An 18945-nucleotide genomic window follows, 5' to 3' on the forward strand; every position below is an offset into this window, starting at 1 on the left:
CAATTCTTCGGCACTCAGCTTTCTTTATAGTCCAACTCTCACATCCATACATGACCACTGGAAAAACCATAGCTTTGACTAGATGGACCTTTGTTAGCAAAGTAATATCTCTGCTTTTAAATATGCTGTCTATGTTGGTCATAACTTTTCTTCCAAGGAGTAAGCGTCTTTTAATTTCATGGCTATAGTTACCATCTGCAGTGATTTTGGAGCCCCCAAAATAAAGTCTGACACTGTTTCCACTGTTTCCCCATCTATTTGCTATGAAGTGATGGGACCAGATACCATTATCTTAATTTTCTGAATGTTGAGTTTTAAGCCAACTTTTTCACTCTCTTTCACTTTCATCAAGAGGCTCTTTAGTTCTCCTTGCTTTCTGCCATAAGGGTGGTGTCATCTGCATATCTAAGGGTTATTGATATTTCTGGCAATCTTGATTCCAGCTTGTGCTTCATCCAGCCCAAGGTTTCTCATGATGTACTCTGCATATAAGTTAAATAAACAATATATAGCCTTGACGTACTCCATTCCTGATTTGGAACCAGTCTGTTGTTCCATGTCCAGTTCTAACTGTTGCTTCCTGACCTACATATAGATTTCTCAAGAGGCAGGTCAGGTGGTCTGGTAATCCCATTTCTTTCAGAATTTTCCAGTTTGTTGTGATCCACACAGTCAAAGGCTTTGACATAGTCAATAAAACAGAAGTAAATGTTTTTCTGGAACTCTCTTGCTTTTTGATGATCCAACAGATATTGGCAATTTGATATCTAGTTTCTCTGCCTTTTCTAAAGCTTGAACATCTGGAAGTTCACAGTTCATGTACTGTTGAAGCCTGGCTTGGAGAATTTTGAGCACTACTTGGCTAGCGTGTGAGATTAGTGCCATTTTGTGGTAGTTTGAGCATTCTTTGGCATTGTCTTTCTTTGGGATTGGAATGAAAACTGACCTTTTCCAGTCCGGTGGGCACTGCTGAGTTTTCCAAATTTGCTGACATATTGAGTGCAGCACTTTCACAGCATCATCTTTTAGGATTTGAAATAGCTCAACTGGAATTGCATCACCTCCACTAGCTTTGTTCGTAGTGATGCTTTCTAAGGCCCACTTGACTTTGCATTTCAGGATGTCTGGCTCTAGGTGAGTGATCACACCATCGTGATTATCTTGGTCATGAAGATCTTTTTTGTGTAGTTCGTCTATGTCTTCTTGCCACATCTTCTTAATATCTTCTGCTTCTGTTAGGTCCATACCATTTCTGTCCTTTATCGCAGCTATCTTTGCATGAAATATTCCCTTGGTGTCTCTGACTCTCTTGAAGAGATCTCTAGTCTTTCCCAGTCTATTGTTTTCCTCTGTTTCTTTGCATTGATCACTGAGGAAGGCTTTCTTTTCTCTCCTTGCTGTTCTTTGGAACTCTGCATTCAAATGGGTATATCTTTCCTTTTCTCCTTTGCTTTTCACTTCTTTTCTTTTAACAGCTATTTGTAAGGCCTCCTCAGACAGCCATTTTGCCTTTTTGCATTTCTTTTTCTTGGGGATGGTCTTGATCTCTGTCTCCTGTACAATGTCATGAACCTCTGTGCATAGTTCTTCAGGTACTCTATCAGGTCTAATCCCTTGAATCTATATCTCACTTCCACTGTATAATCCTAAGGGATTTGATTTAGGTCATACCTGAATGGTCTAGTGGTTTTCCCTACTTTCTTCAATTTAAGTTTGAATTTGGCAATAAGGAGTTCATGATCTGAGCCACAGTCAGCTCCCGGTCTTATTTTTGCTGACTGTATAGAGCTTCTCCATCTATGGCTGCAAAGAATATAATCAATCTTTTTTGGTATTGACCATCTGGTGATGTCCACGTGTACAGTCTTCTCTTGTGTTGTTGGAAGAGGGTGTTCGCTATGACCAGTGCATTCCCTTGGCAAAACTCTATTAGTTTTTGCGCTGCTTCATTCTGTACTCCAAGGCCAAATTTGCCTGTTACTCCAGGTATTTCTTGACTTCCTACTTTTGCATTCCAGTCCCCTATAATGAAAAGGACATCTTTTTTAGTTCTAGAAGGTCTTGTAGGTCTTTATAGAACCATTCAACTTCAGCTTCTTCAGCATTACTGGTTGAGGCATAGACTTGGATTACTGTGATATTGAATGGTTTGCCTTGGAAATGAATAGAGATCATTCTGTCGTTTTTGAGATTGCACCCAAGTATTGCATTTCACTCTTTTGTTGACTATGATGGCTACTCCATTTCTTCTAAGGGATTCTTGCCCACAGTAGTAGATATAATGGTCATCTGAGTTAAATTCACCCATTCCAGTCCATTTTAGTTTGCCTAAAATGTAGACATTCACTCTTGCCATCTCCTGTTTGACCACTTCCAATTTGCCTTGATTCATACTCTGTCTCGGTTTGTCGTATATACACCTGGGCGTGTGTCATACACCTGGGAGTGTGGGTCCTGGCAATGCAGTGTCTCCAGTCCTCCTAACTGTCTTGTTATGGCACATTCTTTATCACCAACACCACCTCGAAAGCCCCCTTGTTATGGTTACTTCTTTATCTTTAGTTGTGAAACATCTTTCCTGATAGTCTTCAAATTATTATCATAGAGAGTTGCTTTACAAGTAGTTGGGATTTTGATGTGCCTGTGGGAAGATGGGAGCATGGAGTCTTCCTACTCTGCCATCTTGGTGACATCCCCAATCCATCACCTTAATATAATCAGTATTAGTAATTTAGTGCACTTCCTCCCATATTATTTTCCTTGACATGTTTTTAGCATAATAGTAATCTTATAGTTGGAGAAGGCAATGGCACCCCACTCCAACACTCTTGCCTGGAAAATCCCATGGATGGAGGAGCCTGGTGGGCCGCAGTCCATGGGGTCGCTAAGAGTCAGACAAGACTCAGCGACTTCACTTTCACTTTTCGGTTTCATGCACTGGAGAAGGAAATGGCAACCTACTCCAGTGTTGTTGCCTGGAAAATCCCAGGGACGGGGGAGCCTTGTGGGCTGCCGTCTATGGGGTCACACAGAGTCGGACACGACTGAAGCGACTTAGCAGCAGCAACTTAGCAGCAATCTTATAGTACAATTTAGTATGTACAATTTCAGCCTTGATTTTTTTTGCTAGTTATATCACAATCATTTCCAATGTTATTATAAAAATTTCATTCTTTAAGAAATGCATGCTGATTAAAATTGGATGCTCAAAAAATAGAGGAGTGATTGCTCTTGTTTCCATCACTCAAACACAACCAGAATATTTTACCTTTTTACTCAATATTACATCAAAGTGATTGTTTCATACTGTTATCTAATTTAAGGAAAACTAACATTTTAAGAAGGAAATCCTGTCATATACTGTAACATGGATGAAACTTGAAGATATTATGTGAAAATTCTAGTCACAAAATAGACCAGTACTTCATGACTCCACTTAGTTGAGGTATCTAAAGTAGTCAAACTCTTAGAAAGTCTGTTGTTGAAGATATGTTGAGGGTTTGAATTGCTTCATGAAATGTAAGAATAAGTAATATTTTAAACTAACATGTTGTTATAAGTGTGATTTTAGAACTGTCTCTGGACCTAATAAAGCTTATGTGATATTGGATATTCATTATGCTAACCAAGTCTCAATCCAGTTTTCCTCGAATCTTATTGAAACACAATTTTAAATAGTTACTTTTGATATAAATAGTAGATTACCTTGGAGGGACAATTGCTTCAACACTTACTGCCTCTGTCTACGTGGGGTGGGGAGGGACACTCGGGAAGGGTTGGTGAGAAACTGAGACTGAAGGGTGTGAAACAAATTAGTGTGAAACAAATTAGTGTGAAACAAATTAGTGTAAGTGGAGCCCTGACTCTCCTGCCCCTGCTGCGCCTGAGGGTAAATTGGGGGGATTAATAGCCTGACAGAAACTGACTGCCATTGCTTCAAATTATGGAAATGTACAGTTGGAAAGGACCTTTTTGATTACATGGTCTAGCCACCTGTTGATTCTTAGACTCTCTGATAGTCCACCCAAAAGATGAGTTAGTCTTTTTTGATACCTCTTATAATAAGAAAGGGACTTATAACCCCAAAGAAGTACTTATCCCAATTTTTACACAACAGCATCTGAAATGTTTGGAGTAAATAATTTTTCTAAAGCAGGTAACTTTAGGATTTTTTATTTGTAGGACTAATTGGTAAATGCCAGTGAATTTTTGTTATCATTTTATTCTATCCAAGGCAGAGAAGTATTTTCTAAATTGTATTAGTGTTTTGGTTTTGAAACACAATTTATGTCAAAATTTGCATATGTGATATTCAAGTCTAACTTGAAATATCTCATTGTTTTTATATTTTTACTACAAATAGTTGAAAAATTCATATGTATGTCTGATTTGGTGACCTGGAGCTAGATGAAATGTAGGTGCTTTATAAACCATCTAAACTAACTGGTATTATCTTGCTTTTGTGAAGCGTGAAATAGTTCAGTTTATTGACAGATTGTATGTCCCTGGGGAGAAATGAATTTTCAGTGTGTTTTATTGTGCCTATTCAGAGAATTCAGTATTAAAATAAATAATGCTTTAATGAGAAAAGAGATGGCCTGATGACTTCACTGTGGGAATGGGAGAAAGAACTCTGGGCTGTGGTCCCATCACAGCACCTGACTGCCCTTGAGGACCACGAGGGGTGCTTTACCTCTCTGTGCCAGAATGGCCTCAGGTGCAAAACAGGTGAAAAAAACTGTCTTTTACCAAGGTAGAGTGAGAAAGAGTATTTGCCTCATGCTTTGAAACTTAGATAAATGTTGATTTAAAAATAATACCACAGTATTTACATATTTATTGAGTTGGCTCCTTATTGGGCCGGAGGAAGCAAAGAGGCTGTGGAATGGCTGGAGGCCCTGTGCTAGCCTGTGGAGGCGGGCCCCTTCGTGTGTCAGGGAAGCAGGGTATTTTCTTCCGATTGCCTCTGCCACCATAGTTCTTTGGAGGAAGAGAAGCCAGGTGTGTTGGGGCCTCAGTCTTCTTCCAGGAAGACACCTGCTGGCTATTAAGATGAGCTCCTCCTATAAATGGTACTTGAAGGCTAAGCTGGAGGTCTTCCTACAAAGAGGTTTTATTTTCTCTGCATTCATAAATGCTCCCGAGCTTACTTTCTAATTATTACCTCCTTTCTAGCACATTAGCCTTTCTCTTAGATGAAACAGACCAAATTAGAACTTACTTTGCCTCATTCACGTACACAATAACAAGATATATTTGTTTTGTTTTTGTCTTTTGAAGAGGAGGAAGATGTGACAGATGGCTCTCCTCTCCTTTCAGTCCAGGAAGCAAGTAGGGGAACAGCAGAGTGGAGACATCCTGGCTGCTGATCTACAAACCCTCTCCTCTAGGCCAGGGTTCAGGGGCGAGGGACAAGGGATTAGATATGCGTAGCAGTTTAATACATTCATGCCACATTCCACGTGGCATTTTACAGAGAGCAGGCAGGATCAGACTTCTGTAAAAAATGGCTCCCTATGGTGGGTCAAGGAGGCTGTGTCTAAAATTTTAGCACCAGAGATCGATTCTGTTAGGAGGAGGTGTCATTGCAGAATATAGAACCAGAAGTGTGTACACTACTGATTAAATAATAATAATCATAATAACTCAAGGTTTACAAAGTGCCTTTATGTCATATCTCTCAGAACGTTTGTGTGCAAGCGTATAAAGTTTGGTAGAACTGCTATAACAAAGTACCACAGACAGTGTCTTAAACAACAGAGATTTATTGTCTCACACTTCTGGAAGCTGGAAGTGCAGAATTAGGGTGTTAGCTGAGTTGGTTCCTTCTGTTGGCTAGGAGAGAAGAATCTGTTTTAGGCCTTTCTTCTTGGCTTGTAGAGGCTTGTCTTCATGTTCACATGACATTCTCCCTGTGTGCATGTCTCTGTGTCCAGATTTCTTCTTTTCATTAGGACATCAGTTATATTGGAGTAGGGCCCACCCTAATGACCTCATTTTAACTTGATTACCTCACTGAGGATAAACTTGATTACCCTGTCTCCAAAGAAGTCACATTCTGAGGTGTACCAGAGATTAGGACTTCAACATATGAACTTGGGGAAGATATAACTCAATGCATAACTATCTATATATATATTTATATACAATATATGATAGAGTGTGGTTCAATATTTGATATATTTCTATTAAATTTTAAAGGCATTTAAATAATCATTGAGCCATTATTGCATAACATTTATAGAAAGTAGTGTTTTTGTCCTGTCTTACTCATGGCCTCATAAAGTCAACTAGTTTGTCCTGCACCAGAAGTAATAGAAGCACTTATTATCTTCCCCTCTATCCACCCATTTCCAGATTGTCAGGCAGGTTGTTCTACCCTGCTTTTCTTGCTTCTCTTCTATGATAGAGAAATGTACCATATTTTTAAAATGCCTTTTAAAAAACCAATGGAATCACAATAAAACATGGAGTTTAGTAAATAATAATACATCAGTATTGGTTCAATGGATGTTACAATGAACCAAGGATAGTTGTACCATAATAATGCAAGGGTAAACAACAGAGGAAACTGGGAGGTATATGAGAACTCTCTGCTATCTGTAAATCTAAATCTATTCTAAAATACATTTATTTAAATAATAAAAACTTTTAATAATGTAAGGTAGTGTCTGCTGCGGCTGCTAAGTCACTTCAGTCGTGTCCGACTCTGTGTGACCCCATAGACGGCAGCCCGCCAGGCTCCCCGGTCCCTGGGATTCTCCAAGCAAGAACACTGGAGTGGCTTGCCATTTCCTTCTCCAATGCATGAAAGTGAAAAGTGAAAGTGAAGTCGCTCAGTCGTGTCCGACTCTTAGCGACCCCATGGACTGCAGCCTACCAGGCTCCTCCATCCATGGGATTTTCCAGGCAAGAGTACTAGAGTGGGGTGCCATTGCCTTCTCTAAGGTAGTGTCTAGTATATGTTATACAGTTCATTAATGCTGTATTTAGAAATATTATATAATTGTACTATTTTTATGCCATTGCTTATCTCTCTAATACAAAAAGAGCAGATTAGATGTGGCCTCTAGAGGACAGTGTTGAGTCATAGAAAGATTTTCACAATCTGTCCAAGTTGAAGATGGACTTACATATTTTTCTTCTTCCTTTTTTAACCCCAAGGCCTTTATTTGTTCATTATCAGTCTTTAAAAAAAATCAAGGAAAATATATGCCTCATCTGCTATCCTGATTCATTGGAGTTTTGCTTTAACTTATTATTTTTGTGAAGTTTTAGCTCGATACAGATCCATCAGTCCATTTGGCTGTACACAGAATAGCGTTTCAGCTGTGTTCAGAGCACCAAGGGCTTGTGGAAGTTGTCCAGGAGCATGACCACGGTGGGGTAGGCGTTATGAGGGACATAGGATGTGTCTGTGACTTCTCACATGATGGAGAGCGTGCTGTAGAGTTGAACTCCCTTTGGAAAAACTATGAACCGTTTGTGGATTGATGAGGATGCTCATAACATAGGATTTTTGATCTTCCATGGTCAAAACTGTTGGCTCCGCAGTTTGTTGAGGGTGCAGGGAAAGGGAAACAAACTATAGCTCTAGCTTCTGGAGCAGATTTCTGGATTAATCAGAATAGAAACACAACATTTTAATTTAAAAATTATCCTTCTGGAGGCAGTCTCATGAGATTGGCATTTTAGTTTTAAGCAGTTTGTGGGCCTGGGAGTTAGAGTGCTACTTAAGCACATCTGAACCAGAGCCACATGACCATTGATTTGCAAATTGCTTGCCTTGGATCTAGAGGCAGCTGAAAGCAATTGCTCATGTATCGATGGCCTCAGAAATTCTGAAACACATCATTTTGTCATTAGATGGATGACATTTTTTACTGATAGTGGCGTTCAAGGGCTTGCCTCATACTAGGTGAGAATCTAGTATAAACATTAAAAAATAGTTGTCATTTGATGACAGTGTGTTCCACTTAGCAGCACCCATAGATTTCTTATCTTTTGCTCAAAGAATAAATCTTTTAAAATCGCCACTGTTGAATTGGGATGTGTGAGCCTTTTAATAGGATTTTTGAAAGGGAGTGGAAAATGCACAACTTCTCATAAATAGCCTGACATGAAATTTAAAATCAATAAGGTACTGTTCAGCCACACCATCAAAGCCAAACCTTGTGAGCATGAGTCTTCCTCATTCTCATCTAATAGCTCTGGGTACCAAAATTGTTAGGTGTTGTCTTCTCCTAATTAGTGGTGGTGTAACAGTGTTCCACAGAGCATCTAGTTATTTAATGAATAGTACAGTCCTTGAGATTGATTGGTCCCCTAATCTGGTCTCTTAGCCAGTGTTCCTTATGTCAGGGGAAGCATTAGTCCATCTCATTTGTGCAAGTCAGAATCCTGGGAGTTGTCCTTGACCCTCTTCTTTTTTCCTCATCCTTGCCTGTAATAGATACAGTACCAGGTTTTCTTGGTTTTATATTTTAAGTGTTTCTAGAAAACACCCCCTTTTGTCTCCATGGCCACCACTCTCTAATCCAAGCCCTTATCATATCTGCTCAGACTACTGCAGAAGCTGCCTTACCCACAACCAGTGTGATCTTTTAGACACACATCTATGAGACCTTCAGTGATTTAGGGTAACAGTGTCTTGGGATAACAACCAAAGTCATGTTCATGGATGGTAATACCTTGCATGGTCTAGTCTCCATTTCTCTCTCCAGCCTCATCTGAAAACATTCTCCTCCTTGCTCCGTATGTTTCAGTCTCTTGGCCTCTGGTGCATCCCACAAGGTCTTAGTACCTGTAATTTCATCTACTTGGGAGTGTCTTTCCCTGCCGTTTTTGATTACCTTTTGCTCATCCTTTATAATAATCAACTCAAGTGTGATTTCTTTATGAATGCATTTCCTGATAATTTGGCCAAGAAAAGTTTTCTTTTTTCTATGCTCTAGTAGACCCTTGCTCCTTTACTTCATTGTTTCTTATATAAACTTATAATTAGACACTCAGCTTTGTTGTTTTTTTGATGGATTTATGTCTCCACTACCAGAATATAAACCCTGTGAGTGGGGACCATGTCCAAGTATCAGTCAGTCAGTTCAGTCACTTAGTCGTGTCTGACTCTTTGCAACCCCATGGACTGTAGCACATCAGGCCTCCCTGTCCATCACCAACTCCCGGGGTTTACTCAAACTCATGTCCATCAAGTCAGTGATGCCATCCAGCCATCTCATCCCCTTCTTCTCCTGCCTCCAATCCCTCCCAGCATCAGGGTCTTTTCCAATGAGTCACCTCTTCGCATGAGGTGGCCAAAGTATTGGAGTTTCAGCTTTAGCATCAGTCCTTCCAGTGAACACCCAGACTGATCTCCTCTAGAATGGACTGGTTGGATCTCCTTGCAGTCCAAGGGACTCTCAAGAATCTTCTCCAACACCACAGTTCAAAAGCATCAATTCTTCGGCGCTTAGCTTTTTTCACAGTCCAACTCTCACATGCATACATGACCACTGGAAAAACCAGAGTCTTCACTAGATGTACCTTTGTTGACAAAGTAATGTCTCTGCTTTTGAATATGCTATCTAGGTTGGTCATAACTTTCCTTCCAAGGAGTAAGTGTCTTTTAATTTCATGGCTGCAATCACCATCTGCAGTGATTTTGGAGCCAAGAAAAATAAAGTCTGACACTGTTTCCCCATCTATTTCCCATGATGTGATGGGACCAGATGCCTTGATCTTAGTTTTCTGAATGTTGAGCTTTAAGCCAACTTTTTCACTCTCCTCTTTCACTTTCATCAAGAGGCTTTTTAGTTCCTCTTCACTTTCTGCCATAAGGGTGGTGTCATCTGCATATCTGAGGTTATTGATATTTCTCCCAGCAATCTTGATTCCAGCTTGTGCTTCTTCCAGCCCAGTGTTTCTCATGATGTACTCTGCATAGAAGTTAAATAAGCAGGGTGACAATATACAGCCTTCACGTACTCCTTTTCCTATTTGGAACCAGTCTGTTGTTCCATGTCCAGTTCTAACTGTTGGTTCCTCACCTGCATACAGATTTCTCAAGAGGCAGGTCAGGTGGTCTGGTATTCCCATCTCTTTCAGAATTTTCCACAGTTTATTGTGATCCACACAGTCAAAGGCTTTGGCATAGTCAATAAAGCAGAAATAGATGTTTTTCTGGAACTCTCTTGCTTTTTTGATGATCCAGCAGATGTTGGCAATTTGATCTCTGGTTCCTCTGCTTTTCCTAAGATCAGCTTGAACATCTGAAAGTTCACGGTTCACGTATTGCTGAAGCTTGGCTTGGAGAATTTTGAGCACTACTTTACTAGCGTGTGAGATGAGTGCAATTGTGTGGTAGTTTGAGCATTCTTTGGCATTGCCTTTCTTTGGGATTGGAATGAAAACTGACCTTTTCCAGTCCTGTGGCCACTGCTGAGTTTTCCAAATGTGCTGGCATATTGAGTGCAGCACTTTCACAGCATCATCTTTCAGGATTTGAAAGAGCTCAACTGGAATTCCATCACCTCCACTAGCTTTGTTCGTAGTGATGCTTTCTAAGGCCCACTTGACTTCACATTCCAGGATGTCTGGCTCTAGGTGAGTGATCACACTATCGTGATTATCTGGGTCGTAAAGATCTTTTTTGTACAGTTCTTCTGTGTATTCTTGCCACCTCTTCTTAATATCTTCTGCTTTTGTTAGGTCCCTACTATTTCTGTCCTTTATCGAGCCCATCTTTGCATGAAATGTTCCCTATTATCAAATCCCCAGTACTTGGCACAGTGCTTGGAAAAAGTAGCTGCTCACTTACATTTGCTGAATGAATAGGAGGCTGTTTTTTACTGACTGTCCAGGTAGAGGAAGAAGAACCCACCGGATACATTCGATTTGAAAAATTTCTACCAGTGATGACTGAAGTGCTACTGGAAAGAAGGTAAGAAAGTAAATAGAATTGTTAAGGTAATGATTAGAACTGCATTAATTTCAAAACACTTGGCCTTTTCAATTTGTATGTTATACTCAGCCAATGTTTATCACAGAATTGCTTCCTCCTAGTTTTTCTCTACACTTCTGAACTGCCAGTTGGTATGTTCTCAGAAATATCCACCACTTCAGTATTAATCTAATAAGCAAAGTGTAATTAAAGGGCACATAAGCTGCAAAAAGCATAAATCAACAACATTCTTATTAGCTTCTGTTTGAATTATCAATGATAAATAAGAATTAAGCCTAATTATTTTTCTAGAGAAAATGTAGCATTAGCTTACCATAGTTTGTTTACTGTAGGAATTTTGTTCCTATAATGATGAAAAAAGCTAACAGATAACATTTAAGTAAGTATTCCTTGTGGGTATGGGTACTTTCAACTTTATTATCTAGAAATCCAAAAATATTTCAGTGAAGGATGAATTATTATCCTAGTATGCTAGCAGCTTTATTTATTTTTTTAAATGTGATCATTTGTTATTTGGAGATTGAGCTAAATACTGTGGTGTTTACTTCTTTTATTGCATAATTAGATACAGACCAATTCCGGAAGATATCCTTCTTCGAGCTTTTGAGGTATGTAAACCACAAATTTTACATATATTTATATTTATGTGAAAAAAATCATCATGTGGAATTTTCATCAAAAAATAGAGTATCTATCTTTTCCTTCCCCCTAGGTATTAGATCCAGCTAAACGAGGATTTCTTTCTAAGGATGAACTGATAAAGTATATGACTGAAGAAGGTGAGAGTGATTCGTTACTTATAAATGAAAGTTGCTCAGTTGTGTCTCAGTGTTTGCGACCCCATGGACTGTAGCTCACCAGGCTTCTCTGTCCGTGGAATTCTCCAGGCAAGAATACTGGAGTGGGTTGGCATTCCCTTCTTCAGGGGATCTTCCCCACCCAAGGATCAAACCCAGGTCTCCTACACTGCAGGCAGATTCTTACTGTGTGAGCCACTAGGGAAGTCTTATTACTTGTTAACAATGACTTATTTAAGTGATTAATAATTTTAAAACAATTATGCAAAAGTTCTAGCAGATACTTTAATCATTCCAGTTAAAAGAATTTACTTAGTATTCTTATCACTTTGGTTTTGGAGTTTTGTGGTGGATAAGAGGACAAAAGGTAAGTTAAGAGGGGATAGATTATTGCCTTATAGGATTTTGTAAAGTATAATGATACTTCTATAAATTGAAGTCATTTCATTCACTTAGAGTATTTCCAGAATAAAAGGTATGTCACCAGGAAAACATGAACTATCAATCACTCTTGTTACTAGATTGAAGATTTCAACTGGAGTCTATAAAAATTCCTTTTTTTAAAAAAAGGTTTGTTCATATTTCTTTTTGGCTGTGGTGGGTCTTCGTTGCTATGTGCAGGCTTTCTACAGTCGCAGTGGGTGAGTAGGGTCTGCGTCTCTAGTTGCCGTGCACAGGCTTCTCATTGCAGTGGCTTCTCGCGTTGCAGAGCATGGGCTCTAAGGAGTTGCAGTGTGTGGGCTCAGTGGTTGTGGACAGGCACTTACAGCATGCTGTGCAGCACGTGGAATCTTCCTGGACCAGGGATCAAACTGGTGTCCCTTGTATTACAAGGCAGATTCTTAACCAGTGGACCACCAGGGAAGCCCCCAAATTTGTTTTTTAGAGAACTTTTCAGTTGGTAAAGTTAGGGGCAATACAGCCTCAAATGTATATATGAATTCCATTAAATTTTTCATTTGTATGCTAATGACAGTGAATATATTTGCTTTGCACTTAAACTGTACACACACACACACACATATTTATACATAATACCTGCACACCTCTGTAGGCCAACATATTTTCTTTAGGAATTCTCTCTATTTAGTCTGATGTGTAAACTTGTTTTCCCTGAATGTCAGTAGCCTAATGGACATGCTCTTGAAACCATTCTCATGGTTTCATATATATATGGTTTCATGGTCTCACCTGCCCTCTTCCCATATAAAGTTAGAACTCTTTCTCTGTTCAGTTCACTAGTTCACAGATGAGTCCTGAGTAATTCAGAGCTGCTAATCAGTTGAGACAATCAGAAGTGCATGAAATTTTGAGTACGGAAGACTAAGACTGCATCTCCATGTGCCGCTGGTTTGACCATTTTGACTTGCTCCAGCATTAGGTGAGAATGCAGAGGGTGAGAGTGAGTGTGCTGTGATTGTTAGAGCTGCCACCCAAGAACGCATGACCCTCTTAAAATTATCTCAGGGGTGAACTTTGATGGAAATGTGATGTTTCAAAGCATCAGCTGAGGGATTAAGCTAAGGGAAATAAATACTAGGTTATATCAGGCAATATGAATTTAGTCAAAATGGCCAAATCATTAACAGGATGTGCCTACTGTGTGTGGGTAAGGGATACAAGAGCACTGAGAGGTAATAATACTAAAATCTGCTCCTTTCTCAAGGAGATTAGTCTTACAGGAGGGAATAAAACAATTCAAAATGTAAGATAGTAGAAAAAAGTGAGTAGCAGAAGATCAGTGTGGTCTGGACCAGCCTGGAAAGCTTGGTCTGGGAAGACTTTAAGAGAAAATAGGTTTCTAAAGATGGTAGAATAATATGGATGAGTTATCAGGAGAAGGGCTAAAATATTATGCATTATAGCACTCCCTTACATCATACGTCTCAGCAAGTGCTCGTTAAATTAATGAGTGAGTGAGGTAGAATGGACGAAGGAGCTGATGACAGGAAGACATCGATTGATAAAAAGCATGACCAAAGACTGGGAGGTAGGAATGAGCTTGATATTTTGGGAGACTGAGAAAACTCAGAGGGTCTTGTCGGCAAACAGTAGGAAATGAATCTAGATAGATTAGGCAGGACTGGATTGTGGAGGCTGAGGCTCTGGAAACTTTGTCTTATGGGCAATGGAGAAGCACCGTAGGGTTCTAAGCAGGTGAGCTGCACAGTGCAAGAGGGATTGTGGGAAGGTTGACCTGGTGCTGGTAGGCTTGTGAGTAGAGCAAGAAAGAGGTTAGACTGGGGGGACCAGTTAGGAGGCTGGTTCAGCATTTTGAGGGTATCCCAATGAGGGCTATATCTAGCAGTGGCAATGGGAATGGAGAGAAGGGTTTGATACAATAGTACTGTCTGCAGAGAGATCCACAGGTTATGTATGATGAGCAACTAAGTGCAGGGCACCAAGATGGGAGCTGAGTCAACATAACAAGGCTTTGGCCTGGGTAGTGGGTATTAGGGTAATGGTACTCACTGAAATAGAGGAATCAGACCGCAGTGCATCCAGAGACAATGCAGCTTTTCACAATATCCACAGAATATTGATCAGTTTGAGAATGCATTCTAAATGCCCGGGATGTTATATGATGAACATAATAAGTCACATTGAATCAAGCTCCTACACGATAGAAGTCCACATGTGTCTAGGTATGTATATGGTGTCAAGTAGTATTTATTAGCAGGAAAGATCTCAAAAGAACTTTTTTGAACTAACACATATTGCTGCCTATGTGCCAGGCAATGTTCTAAGTGCTATTCAAATAAGAACAATTTTAATACTCATAACAAACCTATGAACTGTGGTGGTGTTGGAGAAGACTCTTGAGAGTCCCTTGGACCAAGGAGATCAAACCAGTTAATCCTAAAGAAAATCAATCCTGAACATCATTGAAAGAACTGATGATGAAGCTGAAGCTCCAATACTTTGGCCACCTGATGCGAAGAGCTGACTCATTAGAAAAGACCCTGATTCTGGGAAAGATTGAAGGCAGGAGGAGAAGGGGATGACAGAGGATGAGATGATGATGGTATCACTGCCTCAATGGACATGAGTTCAAGCAAGCTCCAGGAGATGGTGAAGGACAGGGTAGCCTGGCGTGCTGTAGCCTATGGGGTCGCAAAGAGTCGGACATGACTGAGTGTTGGAACCACAGCAACAAACCCACGAGATAGTATTTTACAGACAGGAAAACAGACACAGAGAAGTCAGGGACTTGCCCGGGATCTTAAAGCTAATGAAACAGTTGAGCATTTGGACCCAGGCAGTCTGGCCCCCAGGCTGTGCTTTTAACGATTAAGCTATTTTCCTCCCATCCTTAATCAAATACTACTTGTTTCTTTCCTTGCTTGAGGAAGCAGTGACCACCTTCTGAATTTCACTGTGAACAAGGCCTCGTTCCAAGCAACCGAGCGTGGTTCCTGGACCTTGACTTGCTCTGCTGGCGTGCAGATCCAGTGCCTCCAGTCACCGGCTGGGGCTGCCTGCCTGTTTTCCTCGTGTGCTGGTGTCCTCAGCTCTAAGCGGGGATACACAGTTCTTACCTCTCATGAGGTGGTTCGGAGATTAACTTGATATCTGTGAAGCACTTAGATCAGTGCCTGGCAAACAGTGGTTCTTGATAAATATTTGTTGTCAGTGTTCTCATAAGGACTCGCATATCCATCAAAGTTCATTGGCAGTGGATTTAGTATTTACCAATTAGGTTATCGGAGAAGGCAATGGCACCCCACTCCAGTTCTCTTGCCTGGAAAACCCCATGGATGGAGGAGCCTGGTAGGCTGTAGTCCATGGGGTTGCGAAGAGTCGGACACTTACTGAGCGACTTCACTTTCACTTCTCACTTTCACGCATTGGAGAAGGAAATGGCAACCCACTCCAGTGTTCTTGCCTGGAGAATCCCAGGGACGGGGGAGCCTGGTGGGCTGCCGTCTGTGGAGTTGCACAGAGTCGGACACGACTGAAGCAACTTAGCAGCAGCAGCAATTAGGTTATAAGAAAGATTCAGAATTTGTCTTTTTAGACATTTTAGGCATTCTTTCTTTCCTTAGGATGATTTCAAAAAAACACAAGCATGTTCCATTGTTTGGTGATATTATCATCATTGTCATAAAAACCCCCACTTGAATAATTTCTGTATTAGTAACTGAATTCCGCCTTAGAAGGCATGGTTTGTAGTAGCAGGTGACTTAAGTTCGTAAGGTAGGTAACTCTCAGGCCTTGGTAAAATATCTACTTGGATTAATACTCTTTAGGAATAAGGTGAGAATTTGGATGTTTCTGTATTTTGGGTTAATATCAGAACAAAGTTCTGTCTTAAATAGATGACAGCCTTTCCAATGTTCTTCCTAAATTTGCTTTTCATCTTGGTGAAACCAGTATCCAAGATGGCCTTCAGTTGTTATCTGAACCCAACTAAAGCTCACAGATTTTCTATCCAACTTTGGGTTTCATTTGACGGCAACACTGAGCCAAACTATAACAAAGAATACTGATTTGAAATGACTGGTGAATGGCATCTGTGGTCACTGGGTGCAGCTGAGTCACTAAATTGCCCTACCCTTGTTAGAGGATATTCATAGACATTCTTACAGTTTGGACTTCCCTGGTGGCTCAGACAGTACAGCGTCTGCCTACAATGTGGGAGACCTGGGTTCAATCCCTGGGTTGGGAAGATCTCCTGGAGAAGGAAATGGCAACCCACTCCAGTATTCTTGCCTGGAAAATCCCATGGACGAAGAAGCCTGGTGGGCTACAGTCCATGGGGTCTCAAAGAGCGACTGAGTGACTTCACTTGCACTTTCACTTACAGTTTTAAACCATGTTATTTGTTGTTCAGCCTTTCTGCATAGCAACCATTTAATCCTTTCTTCATATGTTTACTATTAGACTTCCTATAAAACTGTGACTTCAGGTTAATCCTTTTAATTGCCTTTTTGGTGATTTTAGTGATTTTAATTTAAATAAATAAAAAACCTTATTTATGATGTTTTCATGTCCTCCTGCTGTTTTGGCTGAAATGATTGATGCTAAAGGTTGCTTGAACTATGCTATCTGCAAGGTAAAATAACTCCAAAATTTGTCAGGAGTACGATAGCATACTCTTTGAACCTCTGGTTCAAATCACAATGTGCTGGCTTCATGGCCCCAGGGAGAGTAACCGGCAGCACAATGTGGGATGGTGGGGGTCCACGGCAATTGAGTGGACTAATGGAAAGAGAAAGAAAAAAAAAAAGTCAGATGATTGCAAATGATGAGTGTCCCTTCTTGTTCCTCCCAGGTGAGCCTTTTTCTCAGGAGGAAATGGAAGAAATGTTGTCTGCTGCAATTGATCCAGAATCGAATTCAATTCATTATAAGGACTACATAACAATGATGGTGATAGATGAGAATTAAACACTCTAAAGACTTCATTTCTAATTGAAAGTATAATTTTAAAGACTGCTTGTCCTTGTTAATTTCACATTTTATCTTATAACTCCTACATATTGCTAATTAATTCCTTGTGACAACTATTTGAAGATATTTTGTTTTTTAAAGGTGATCATACAGTTTAAAATACAGATCTATTTAGCATGTCTAGCCTAATGGAATGACACATTACATTGCTAATTAAACACATTGCTTTTAAGCTATTCATAAAATAGTTAACATTATCCATGGATTATTGTTAATGTTCTACAATAAAACCCAGGTTGCTTGCAAATTAATTAAGCTGACAAAAGTGAAGACTGATTAGAAAGACCTAAAGTTTAGCATATGAAGATCTTGGGATGGGGTAGGATGACCACAAATTGAAAATGAGTGGTAATGGGATGACAGCTTCTTTTTAAAACAACAAACCCTTTGTCAATCAGAGTGGGGAAGGAGAGTCATTGAAATGGATATTAATCATTAATTTCTTGTGGGTGCCAATTTCAAATCTCATTTGAGATGATAGTCACTTAGTGTATGTAAAAATTTAAATTGGCTGATCTAGCATGTTACCAAGGAGTTGAGATGATTGACCCTTGAGAAAAGAAGACTGGTTGGAAACTGATAATGTGTGGAAGTGGCAGTCCTCTTGTGGTTTTTAGAATCTTACCTATTCAGAATACCTGGCATGAGAATATTGTTCTGAATACTGAGTAAGAATATTGAGAAATTTTATGGTATTATAAGAGGTACAAGTGTTGAAGGAGCAGAATAATGTTATCTGAGTACAAAGAATCACAATGGAAAAGCAAAGAGGAAAGTCAGGTAAAGGTAAATGAGTCATCTTCCATAACCTGTATCGCTCTTTCACATACATACACACACTGATCTTTATTTAAAGGTGCTTCACCACTACATGTGCATGTATATATAAACATATAAACATTTAATGTTGCTCGTGATTGTTCCTCCTAGACATGCAGGGGGCTGCTACTCAAGAGACTATTATTGTTTATTTACTCATGAAACCTTTACTGAGAATTATTAGATAATGTCGGACTTCCCTGGTGGCTCAGTGGTAAAGAATCCATCTGCCAGTGCAGGAGATGCAGGTTCAATCCCTGGGTTGGGAAGATCCCTTTGAGAAGGAAATGGCAACCCACTCCAGCATTCTTGCCTGGGAAATCCCATGGACAGAGGAGCCTGGCAGGCTACAGTCCACGGGGTTGCAAGAGTCAGACACTAATTAGTGACTAAACAACAACAACATTAGATAACGTACTGGGAATTGGAGTTGCACATGAATCAGTCCCTAACTAGTCAAGATTACAGTTTGGTGAGAGAGACCTGCAAGGCAGTCAGCAATCACATTCCAGACAGGGCATGTTCAGGGGACTGTGGAAGTACCAAAGAGGGCAGCTGACACAGCGTGGAGTGGGGAACTTTCTCTGAGACAAAAGATTACTCTGAGTAGAGAATGCTTTCTGAAAACAAGTAACATCTCACTTCAAGATGAGTGGTTTACTAAGTGGGCAGCAGGACATGGGGTATTTCGGAAGAGCAGCAAGAACAAAAACAAAAAAATCCAGAGGTGTCATGAAACATGGAACAGTCTGGAAATTTAAAGTACTAATAGTTCAGTATGTCTGGAATGGAGGAGATTTGGGGACATGAGAGATGAAAGAGGGGTAGCAGTCAGGAGCTGTATCATTAAGGGTATTGGGTTAAGTGTACAGTTAAGGTTTTAGTGTAAGAGTTTGAACTTTCTTCTGAAGATCACAG

General features: G+C 40.1%; 1 protein-coding gene across 4 annotated transcripts in view; it reads left to right on the top strand.

Moving 5' to 3' along the window:
• Window positions 1–17459, top strand: part of EFCAB2 (EF-hand calcium binding domain 2) — a 109240-nt gene extending 91781 nt beyond the window's left edge. For 2 of the 4 annotated variants that reach the window (XM_006063530.3, XM_025286018.3), the window contains exons 4-7: window positions 10857–10936; window positions 11523–11565; window positions 11670–11736; window positions 17030–17459. In XM_006063530.3, coding sequence (XP_006063592.1) covers window positions 10857–10936; window positions 11523–11565; window positions 11670–11736; window positions 17030–17145 — 306 coding nt within the window. In that variant the 3' untranslated portion in view covers window positions 17146–17459. Of the gene's footprint in view, window positions 1–10856; window positions 10937–11522; window positions 11566–11669; window positions 11737–12375; window positions 12396–12988; window positions 14647–17029 lie in introns of those variants that run through there. The other 2 variants (XM_006063531.3, XM_044943070.1) reach the window with 2 other exon arrangements.
• Window positions 17460–18945: the final 1486 nt, after the last annotated feature.

This window comes from Bubalus bubalis, chromosome 5 (genome assembly GCF_019923935.1).
Source record: "Bubalus bubalis isolate 160015118507 breed Murrah chromosome 5, NDDB_SH_1, whole genome shotgun sequence".
NCBI classification, from domain to species: Eukaryota; Metazoa; Chordata; class Mammalia; order Artiodactyla; family Bovidae; genus Bubalus; species Bubalus bubalis.